This window comes from Sinocyclocheilus grahami, unplaced genomic scaffold (assembly GCF_001515645.1).
Source record: "Sinocyclocheilus grahami isolate Dianchi unplaced genomic scaffold, SAMN03320097.WGS_v1.1 scaffold417.1, whole genome shotgun sequence".
Classification (NCBI taxonomy): domain Eukaryota; kingdom Metazoa; phylum Chordata; class Actinopteri; order Cypriniformes; family Cyprinidae; genus Sinocyclocheilus; species Sinocyclocheilus grahami.
Window position 1 is genome coordinate 142,086 of NW_015505596.1, and position 11,631 is coordinate 153,716.

An 11,631-nucleotide genomic window follows, 5' to 3' on the forward strand; every position below is an offset into this window, starting at 1 on the left:
TCTGCTCCGGTTTAGTTAAGGATGGCGTCAATATTGCCAAATCAATTTGAGCCGGATTCAGACCCAGAGAATATTGAACAAGAGGATCGCGCAGAACCTTTGCATGCACGGATATTGCAAGACATATTAGAGTGGTAACGTTATTGTTTTTTGGCTAAATCACATTTTAGATAGGAAGTCAACAACTGCTTAAAAATAACTGCATTTACTATGTACAGATAAGTGCACATATATTATGTTTATTGTTCTTTAATTCTAACATTATAACATGAATTGCAGTGAAACGGTTATACAGTTGAATTTATTTATACCATAGTCCAGTGTCTCCCAGGTGGCATATATATATGCAAATTCATTCTCAGCCAGCAGGAGGCGCTGTTGGAGTGGTAGAGATAGAGATTTCCCCGGTAACCGCTGTACATAAAGCAGCGCTCCGCTCACAAACGCTGCTTTATCAGACATTACATGCAAGATTAAATGAAAATGACATCCAATTTTCTGAAGGTTTCCTTCAGAAATACAGTGAAATAAAAACAACCGCACTCAATGTATGGGAAACACTGTAGTCTCATAATTGAAGTGTAAATTCTGCAGATTGTCATTGTCCAGTATTGTACTGTCAGCAATTTATTATAAAAACGTTTTCATAATTGTAACATACATATTTACATACATAATTATTCAGGTGTGTAATAACTTGCGAAAACTTGAGGCTACAGCAGCACTTCTTCGTCGTCTTGTCTGATGCACTCAACCAAGCGTTCTAACCACGACCAAGAAAAAAGCATGGACTTTCTGTTCTTCATAAACAACTCGAGGCGAGTAGCTATTTCTGAATTTCTGCTCGTTTTGCCAGAAATACACCGGGCATATTTATTCATAAAGCTGAATGGCAAATTTGGTACATTCGGAATAACAAATAAAAAAAAGAGCTGTATAATTAAACTAAAATTATTATATAGACTATATGGTTTTTGTCATCTTCTGATTGGTCAACTTCAGATGGATCGCCAAATCATCTCATTCAACTGCACATACGCCACGAATTTAAACCGACAGCGTCCAATTTTTTTTTACATGTTTGAAAATTATCGGGAGGACGGGAGGTGCTCGTAATGTTCTCGGATCGGCCCGTAATTCTTCTCACACGGTGCGAGCCGCGACCATGCGAGCATTTGCGATTTTTTTTTGCGAAAAATATTGCCTGCAAGCTCGTACGGCAGCAAAAATCGCACTGTGTACACCTGCCTTTAGTGTAAAGAACATTCTATTGGTCTAAAGGACCTTTTTCAACCATGAAGAACCTTTAGTGCAATGGAAAGGTTCCCTGGATGTTAAAAGTTCTTCATGAAACCATAAATAACAACAACAACAAAAAACTTCATTTTTAAGAGTGTACAGGATAGCTGAAAAGGGAAAGTGAGTAAAAAAAGAAAGAGGGACGTCTCAGATATTTGTTCCCTCAGAACACCAGAAAAGATTTAATCCATCTCAGGTGATGGTGCTCTCATTAAACCATCTCTGATCTCCTCAAATATGCCATCCATCCCTCCCTCAGTTCAAACTCTTTGTCTAACGATATTCTCTCTCACGCACACTGATTTCTCAAAGATTCACCAAAGCGATCACTTCACAGATTGACGGCAGGCTGCGGTGCGACAGGAGAGGGACACAGTGAGCACAACCACCAACCCCGTCTAACCTGCTGGAATAAAAGAGTCACTCCTGGCCAGAAAGAACAGCTGGGTGAGAAAGCTGTATGTACTTAACAAAACGAAATGAACGTCAATTCCATAGAAGATCACTTCCATTATGGATTAGAATGAAAAGACATGTCACATTTTCCGAAAGAAGAGTGGCAGAATGTTATTATTATTTTTTATTAATAAAGAGACTCTGGAGCAGTCACCCATCCTGTCACGCACTTCATCAAGACATTAAATGGCACGAACATAGCAAGAGCCAACATTAACACTTACACCCATAAACCTGGGACCTTGGGTAAACTTGTACAAAGTGTAGCTCTAAACAGTTCTTTTTGTCCTTACTCTTTTTTACCCGTCTTCCCGAACAAATTTTATTGACCTGATCACTGTATAACAAAGAGTTCTTTTACATCTTACAGTCTGCTCTTTCATTTTCAAAAACAGGCCAGTTTTTCTGACATATATTCTCTAATTACACAGATCATTGAGCTGCACACACTGGTAGTGTTATGCAGCACAGACATAGTTTACCCAAAATTGAAAATTCTTTCATTTATTTTCATAAAATAAAAACAAAAAAAGTAATTGTGACTTTTTTATCCTACAGAAAAAGTCAGAATGAGAGAGAGATATTGTTTAAAATATCCTCTTTTGTGCTCCACAGAAGAAAGAACCGCATAGAGTTTTAGATTTACTCAACTGTGAGCCATTTCAAACTTGCATTTCAAACTTCTTAATTAAATATTTATCTATCCAAAACAACTTCTGAGGCTTAATGGGACAGATCACCGTGTGCTGCCAGCAGCTTAAGATAACTGTTCGATAGTGTTAAAATACTGGTGCTTTCCCCCTAATCCCTTGAGGGTGTAGCTGAGGAGCTCAGTGATGGAGCTAAGCCTTCCTCTCCTCCACTTTCCCATGGATTACCAGGACTGTGTTCCTCTGGAAACAGACTTCTATTAATTCCATTACTGTGAGCTTAATCGGACCGTTCATCAGAGCTAGCCACTTCTTAACCTCCCCTGGTGCAGAGTTTCACTTAAAGTGCAAGTAAATGGCTTGCGCACTGAGAAAGGACCGAATTCTATGTTCTTACATATACTAAAAAAAAGTAGTTTTTTGATGTTTTTAGAGCAGTAGCACTGAGGCTAAAGCATTAAGACCCCTTCCGGCTTGTCAAACCAGCAAGTCCTGTGTGTGAATTAGCTCTCTGGTCCGTGCTGGTATACGTTAGCCCACAGTTTTTATATAGTCAGCAGGTGGCATCATTAGCCAGAGAATAAAAATGAAAAGTATTACCCCGGGGCCAAGCAATGATATCATAGCAAACTCGCTGGCATCCGTAAAGCACTGAATGGGGGGTGCAGAGGTGCAAATTTAATGTTTCTTGCTGTTGGCTTTGTTATATTCATTTGAGGAAGTCTATGTGAATACAAACAGCTGAGATGTAACCTATTATTAATCAAATCAAAGGAAAAGGTCATGTGGTCCTGCGCAGCTTTAATGAAGTATCTGATGAGAATAAATACAGTTGCGGGGCGGTTAAGACAAAGTCTTGTAAAACAGTTCAAGAGGATTGACTGTGCCACTGGGGTGATGTGGGATTGTAGTTTGCACACGAGAATGCCAGAAAAGACTGCACATAAAGCTTGTCTCAAGTGTTCCGAGGGCAGGAAAACCATTTCAGCATTTTAGACTCAATTGAACAGCGATACAACCCTCAGTAAGTATGATAAATATAGAAATGATGAAAATCCAAAGCTTGGCGGCATTTCAAAACGTCACTCTCTGCAACAAGCCCGCATGCACACACATTTCTGTCCACAGGATCAAACTCAAGCCAATCGAGTTGACTGCGCCTCCAAGTCATGTTTTACAAATGCGTCACCATTTATACATACACTACACAGAATCCCGCTCACCTCCAGATGCACTTTTGCCACCATTTTCCCTGTTAAACTCCCCCCAATCCCCCTGAAAATGCTTAACTAGTTCGCCTCTGCCAACAAGTTTGATCCTATTAAGAAAACTATATTACGTAGTATCTGAAATCGCAAATTTTGTAGAAAAACTGTGGGGCTGAAAACTCACGAGTGCCAATTCCCAACAGTGTCTGGCTGATTATTTGCAGATGGGAGCAGAGGTTTCCCCTGGCATGCCATGCATGTGATTAAATCTATGAATGCCTCCCAATTTACATCTCTGCAGATTTAAGAGCGCATATCAGCCATGGTGACAACAAGTGTCTTTATTTGGGCTCAAGTTCAATTGGGAGGTGGTTGTTCTGCCACATGCAGTGAATGACTGATGTTCAAGTGTTTGAGGCTTTGGGGAGGGATGGATAAGTTTGAAATGTTTGACTTTCAGCCCCCCGTGTCCATATGCATTGGCGAAGCAAGGCAACCCTCATATTTACTGATGGGTTAAATCCCTGCGGCTCTTAAGAGTGGATTGTTATACTTGCACCAGTTGTTCAAAGCTTAATCAATTAAAAGCGGCTTAGGGCAAAAGGAGGGTCAGTGCATTTGAAAAGGGAAAAGGAAAGCGGTATTCATCAAATGCCCACCAGACAGCGCCGCACCGTGACGATCTGACCAACAGTCAGTAGCCTACTTTGAGAACTCATTTTCCAGATTCTTTAAGATTATTCATAATGTACATGCTGTAGCTCTCCATAACAAGACATGCAAATGACAACTAACCAGCCTATCCTAATCATAATGAGATTTGACATTATAAAATCAAGGCTTTAGTAAAGTGTGCGATTTATTCAACGACTTTCAGGGTGTCGACTTTTTAAAAGAATGTCAGTAACTTTCCGGAAGCCATTTGTTAAGGTTGGCGCAACGTCTTTAGCATACTTATTCAACCGTCTAGTATCTTAAGGACTAGATTTCTCAAAGATAATATATATGTATATTAAAAAGTGATAGGCCTACATCTATGATAAAATGATACATAAAGACAGCATACTGTCGGCATACTGTTGCTATGGTTACATCTGTAGACAAACGGGACTTCAGTAGACTATGTAGCGCACTTTGTCAAATTTTTGAATTTACTGAAATGTTGAAATAATTCGCCTATTTTCACACGCACTATGTGACTGGAAAGTAGCGCACTTTTTTTTTAACCGGCTGTTCAAATTTCTGTCATGTTATCCATTAACAAAAATGAGCTTTTAACGCGTTTTAATACAGTTCTCAGTTTGAGAATGGATCAGGGCGCCGTTATTAACAAACTAAAGGTGTAACAGTTAAACAAGATGCCGATGGAAGAAAAAGACCTTTAAAATGACATATTTAACCGATGATGGCACGCGCATTCTGTGACAGGAACAGATGCTGAAACATAATTCTAATGCAAACTTCTCTTCTTGAAGATACAACAAGCCCTAATATTTTCAATTTCGGTAAGCTTCCTAAAAATGTTCAGGTATAGGAAAAGGCGCACTCTCGGATCCACTTCAGCATGCCAAGTCTTCTTAATATTTATGTTAACAACAAACGTGTCTTCTTTTAAACATTTTGGCAGCGTACGTGTGGAAGTCTAAAACTCCGAGGAAGTCTACGGAGCCCCGAAAGCTAGTAGTAACCGAGAGGTTGTACGTTCAAACGTGAAATGATCCACTCTTGAGCATGACAGAGAACCCCATTCTACAAAAATGACTATGGTAAAGACCGTTTTCGCCAAACTATGACAGTTAGCCTGCAAATAGTTATCCTTACTACTGTAAAACTATGGAAACTATCAAAAAAATCAAGTCAAATCACAGAAAGATTCTGAAAGCGTGACCACGGTCACCATGGTAATTTTTGTGAGGAGAAGTAGCGTAACCAGGTGAGACAGTCCCTGTCATTCGCGGACCGTAAGTCTCTCTGTGTAGAAGCGTCAGCTAAATGACTAATTAGAGAATGAGTAAAGCATCTATCAAAGCCACATGCACAGTTCCCTCACCTCTTTTGTTTCTTCTCCAGCGGTGAGACTGCTGCGTCTGACAGTGGCTGTAGTCCACACAGTTCAACACGATCAGCGCAAATGAGAACAGACGAAACTGCATCTGGGCGGCTGTAAGATTGTCCCGACTCACGGTAGAAAGCGTCAAAGGTACTCGCCGCGAGCCTTCAGGGTCCGTATATGATGTTTCAGTATGTATATGTTTCCACAGAGGAGCGGGGAGTTGAGTCCGGACTCACACATTAGAAGGGTAACGTTAGAGAAAACATCATTTTTCACCAGCGGTTAATGTCATTTTAGAGAGCGAAACGCGCTTGTTATACACTAAAAAAGCACCTCGTTATTGTCTGTGGAGAGAGAAAAAGCTTTTAACTTTAGGTTCTTTGAGTAACAAATACACCTTGACGGATCAACGTGTTTGCGAGCGAACTATTTCATTCAAAAGACCTTCGATTCAGCTGAAATAGAGCGAATCTCCAAAAGCGCACGGGACGCAATGGATGCCCCTAAAAGTAGATGCACGGAGCGTAAGAAATATACCTGCGTGAGTCCAGTCCAAAAAAAGAGAAACTTTGCCTATACCTCAAGTTCCTTCCGACTGCCAACATGGACTTGGAACATCCAGCATCCCTCTCGCAGGAAAAGTTTAGTCCCTTCGTCCCCTAGACTGAGTGCGAAAACACATGGATGCAATAGTCTGCAAAAGCTCTAGAATAAGCCCTTGAGGTGCATGAGGATGTGTGTAACTGTGGCATGTGCTGCAGTGCTCGGCTGGTGATGGAGTATCACTCTACTGGTGCTGATGCTATATAGGCGCTGCTGTCACGTGGAGACTCCAAGATCTTGTGGGGCTTTTCGGAGCACTTTCAGAAGCCCCTCGGCCAGAGAGAGGGCTGTTTCCCCCCTCCCTGTTTAAGTTTTAGAAGATGACAAATGGAATTTCTCCCACTGAATCTATATACCACATATGAGCTTCCCCAGGGTCCTAGTGCATTGGCTTGAATTAACAGTATTATGGATTGATCTTATATTCAACCACCCCCCCTCCCCCCCTGCCCCCTCACTGGTTTCGTACTTTTGGGAAAAATAAACAAAAACCTAAACAGCCTAAGATGGTTTTGCTGGTTTTCGTAGGGACTAGAAGACCAGCTTGGTGACTCAATAAACGAGTTGAAGACCAGCTTGGCCAGGACGGGAGACCAGTTTAAAGACCAGCAATCTCTCTTAGGGTGGTTTAATTGTTTAATCAACTGGAATGAAATCAGATAAATGAATTCAGAAAACTCAAAATAATTAATACCTACAGTATGAGAGGGGGGGGGGGATAAGGGTTCTCTTATGATCCCTAATGGCATAATAACGTAACAGTTTAAGTTTATTGATATTTGGAAACTATAAAATCTAAATTCCCCCCCCCCCCCCTCACTGGTTTCATACTTTTGGGAAAAATAAACAAAAACCTAAACAGCCTAAGATGGTTTTGCTGGTTTTCGTAGGGACTAGAGGACCAGCTTGGTGACTCAATAAACGAGTTGAAGACCAGCTTGGCCAGGACGGGAGACCAGTTTAAAGACCAGCAATCTCTCTTAGGGTGGTTTAATTGTTTAATCAACTGGAATGAAATCAGATAAATGAATTCAGAAAACTCAAAATAATTAATACCTACAGTATGAGAGGGGGGGGGGGATAAGGGTTCTCTTATGATCCCTAATGGCATAATAACGTAACAGTTTAAGTTTATTGATATTTGGAAACTATAAAATCTAAAGACTGCAATTCATTTGTATACATTAGCGTTAATACAACTTAATACTTATTTTCAGGTCGAACATAACAGCTTTCAGATAATATTATTTTAAGCTTTAAAACCATAAAAATAAAAAGATTTCTGAGACAATTTCCTTTAGAAGCTTATGCCAAAATAGACAATTGCTTTGAAATGCAAGAAATGTTTTACCCAGCTTGGCCACTAGGTGTGGCACTTAATCTTTTATTTATATATCCATTTTTTGACTATCTTAAAATGTCTTTTTCTTCCCGTTATTTTTGGCTCAAATTATCTAGCAATCTTTCAGGTGAGGTTTTGACACACTTTTTGTGTGCAGATACTGATACACTGATTTATAACAAACAGGTGTTATGCAACAAAACACATATACATCAGAGAAAAGTCCATCCATCCTTAAAAAACATGTTTGATACAGTCCGCACGAACCCTGTTACCCTCCCCAGAATGAAAAGAAGAAGAAAAAAGACATTTGTCATTTCTAAGTGATGACGCTCTCTCCTCCAGAGCCCTTTGATACTCAGATCAAAGTGAAATTCTCCCAGAGTCAATGTTAATTATATGACGGCTATTTGTCTCTATCAGTGAAACAATGGAGTTTCATTTCTCATCAAAAAATCTTACTGAAGATATATTTATTCACCTGCCATCATTATGCTAGGGTTGTATCAGGTTGCTTGTAGCTGAAGACTGTCTATGTTTAGTAACTGCAGAGACATTTATGTGCATACTATATGTAGAACCTAAATATAAAACTGAAGCACCTGAAGTGATCTCAACTCAAAGCTTATGCATTGGAAAAGACTCTGTAATGATCTCTCATATTGCATGCTCTAAATATAGGCCTACTCTTGTAAAAATACATTTGCAATTTGGAAAACAGGACTCAAGAATAATCCCGACAAAAATTTATTAGGGAACATACGTTGTATATTTTAAATGAGGCCTGTTTTTGAACAAATGCCTTAACCTTTTCACATAGGAGAAAAGTAATGAACAATGCGAAAAAGGGAAAAAATTATGTAGCCTTTTAACCAAAACCTTCATTGACCTTTTCGTTTGGGTGTTTGTTTATTTACTTTAAGTGAAGTGACAGACATTGTGGTGGACAACCTTCTCAGCCACACGTCTGCTGTTGGTCTGGATGTCTTACTAAAACAACATCTGAGACAGCACTCCTAAGGTGAATGTGATAATTAAGGGCTAGGAGGGTTTTATTTTCGTAATGTGTCATGGCACAGGACCGGTAAACCAATCACTTTAGCCCTCCCCCCCCCACGCGCGCACGCTCGCTGGGAAAGTAAGGGTGACGTCAGTTGTTTTAGATGTCTGGCTGGGAGCCCGAGCGCTGTGGCAGCTATAAGCCCCCTCTTCACTCGTCCAGAGAGACAGGGCCCATAAACATGTCAGCTGATAGAGAGGCCAAAGCAGACATTAAGACACGCTTCGAATCCCAGCCTGCAGCGTCTGCGAGCGAGGGATGGAAATAGAAAACGTATAGAGCGGCGGCAGACGGTAGGTGTCACTTGCAGAAGATGGGATGAGATGGGAAAGGTGGAGAGGCATTATGTTGATTGTCTAGCGCATCTGACATGCCCGTCTGCAAACAAAGGAGGACGAGCGATGAAAATGACAACGCGAGTTGGGACGATCACCTTTCTGTGCCCTCTTCGCCGCAGCGGAATGGGCCGCTACATAACAGCGCCGTAAACGCAGCAGACTAAACACTCATTTATCATTACGGCACATACATGTGCAGCGGCACAAAACCCCCCCGTCCCACTCAGTGACTCAGAGCACATTAAATCTTCATCTATTACACAAAAGATCACAACCACTTAACCCTCAACCACCATTCGTAATGTCCAGGAATAAAATGCAAGCATGAGGTGAACATGGTTTGTAAGGGTTTTTTTTTTTTTATTTAATACCAGACGCATTGAACCCAAGTGTAAAAAAAGGCCTCTGTCTCGCTCCTTTGAGGGACACGAGAGGGAGAACAGGATGTTCGGCCGCAGTATGGGAATGCTGGAAAGTTAGATGGAAGTGTACGTTCCACAAAGATCCACTCAAAAGCCAGTATCCTGAGCTGCCCAGTTTGGAGTCTGAATAGAGAGGAAGAGAGAGACAAAAAATGTTATTACCCAACACAAACGCAGGTGAGTTCATTATATATGAATGAACATGCTATAGAGTGCTACATTATGTATTTATGTTGGCCAACCTGGAAGTTCGTATCACTATGGAAGCCCATTTCTGCCACGTAATAAAACGTTTTATAAAAATAAAAAGTTAAATGCAACTTTTTTCTTTGCAATTCTGGTTTACTTTCTCGCAATGCTGATATTTTTTTTCTGACAATAAAAATAAAAAAGGCAATTGTGACTTTTTCCATCTCATAATTCAGATTGTTTTTTCCCTTCACAATAGCGAGTTTATATCTCACAGTTTGCATATGATAAACTCACAGTTGCAAGTTAACAACCCACAATTCTGCCTTTCTCAGAAAACTTGCAATTCTGAATTTATATACATTAAAACAATCAGAATTTTGAGATAAAAAGTGGCAGAAACAAGCTTCCAAACTTCACCCTGGATTCCCTCGACAAAAACCCAATTGGATTTTTCATTAGCTTTTGGATGATAGCAGAAAATAGGTTGTGATCAATTAAGGTTTATAAGTCTTATCATGAGAATCTTCAGAAACTAACACAACTATGAATTTTGAAGCCTAAATCGCCTTTGCTATTAATTACACCACGGTTGCATGACTTCAGTGTCACCATCACTAAGCTTCCATCAACTCTTTCAGTCTTTAAAAAAACATTTTCCCTGGAATTTTGAGTTAGAATAGTTTACAAGAGTGTGATTATAAACAAAAAGAGGCTGTGAAAGTGGACTAGTTAGTAGATGAGTTTTCAAGATTACGTTATACTGTCCCTGACAACCTCTATAGTCCCATTTAGCTACAAAAGCTTACAAAAAAACAAGGTGGTATAACTGATGTAGAATAAAACACGAAAATATCGAGTTCACGTTCGCAACATTCCCTTGGGTTTTCCCTGAGAAAATGTTAAATTAAATTGCGTCTGGCCAAACACATCAAAATACAGGACTGTGTGTTATGGCCTTTGCCATTGTGGTGTTTGTGTGAGTGAGTCAGTTAAATGATGTGCTTTGAGGGACTGAGACATTTAAAGGGCGTTATTTTGAAACACTCTATTTCAAACGAAGCGAGGGCACGTTTGTCGTGGGCCTCGGTGGGCCAATCAGTGCGCTAGGCCAAGATCAAACGGAGACCGACTGGACCCCAAGCAAAACATCTGTGGTGACTCCTGAACGCAGGGAACTCCATGGAGCGTGTGTGCGATTGTGTGCAAGCGTTATTTACTCTGCAGCGCTGAGTCATGGGACTCAGACCCTCTTCTTTATGGCTGTGCTGTGCTACCTTGTCATTAGGCCTTTGAAGAAAAACGGCATGATGAAAGCGCTCACTCTGTTAAACTTGCTCTTACTGGTTTACACCGTGTAAAGACAGTTCTGGGCTGATTGCCACTCGACATTCTTCTGGATAGATCATTTGTGTGTAAACTACAGGGCTCAAGACGAACCGAGATGAGATCAGATAAAACAAGTGAAAGAGAGATGCTCTGCTGCTTTGACCTCATTCCTGTTTGCGTGGCTCTGCTTCTTCTCGATGTTCATGGCCAGCATTTGGCTGCGGAACGAAAGGCTCTTGGTTTTCTCGATCACCTGCTGATATGGTGATACGGCGTTGTTGCCCATCACCACGTGACCCTGCCAAAGGAAAGAGGAGAGGAAAAGAATGTTAGTGCTAAACTCTGAGAACACCAATCCTTTTCTGTTGCCACATATACATTTTCACAACCTCCTCATGAACACACAGGAGCTAATTCTAGGTCATTCCAGTAGAATGCCTTGTGATTTCTGAGATCAGAAGTCCTGTTACTTGGTTAGGGTGTTATGACCAAGTTCCTGGGTCAGTTGCAAAAAAAATGTGTTGTTCCTTTCACACGAATGTTAAATAATGACACTACTGTTCAAATGTTTTGCGTTGGTAAGCTTCTTTTTTTTTTCCAGCATAGACACATTATATTAATCAAAAGTGAGAGTAAAGACATTTATAATGTTAGGAAAAAAAAATAATAATAATAATAATAT

The 11,631-nt window shown here is 40.4% G+C and overlaps 2 protein-coding genes across 2 annotated transcripts in view; both read right to left on the bottom strand.

The window, feature by feature from the left end:
- Nucleotides 1-6,542, bottom strand: part of LOC107551185 (R-spondin-2-like) — a 61,997-nt gene extending 55,455 nt beyond the window's left edge. Inside the window, exon 1 of the mRNA XM_016232713.1 lies at nucleotides 5,664-6,542. Coding sequence (XP_016088199.1) covers nucleotides 5,664-5,766 — 103 coding nt within the window. The 5' untranslated portion in view covers nucleotides 5,767-6,542. The remainder of the gene's footprint in view (nucleotides 1-5,663) is intronic.
- Nucleotides 6,543-9,345: 2,803 nt separating this feature from the next.
- Nucleotides 9,346-11,631, bottom strand: part of LOC107551184 (eukaryotic translation initiation factor 3 subunit E-A) — a 40,260-nt gene continuing 37,974 nt past the window's right edge. The window contains exons 12-13 of the mRNA XM_016232712.1: nucleotides 11,113-11,247; nucleotides 9,346-9,554 (exon numbers count right to left, since the gene is read on the bottom strand). Coding sequence (XP_016088198.1) covers nucleotides 9,519-9,554; nucleotides 11,113-11,247 — 171 coding nt within the window. The 3' untranslated portion in view covers nucleotides 9,346-9,518. The remainder of the gene's footprint in view (nucleotides 9,555-11,112; nucleotides 11,248-11,631) is intronic.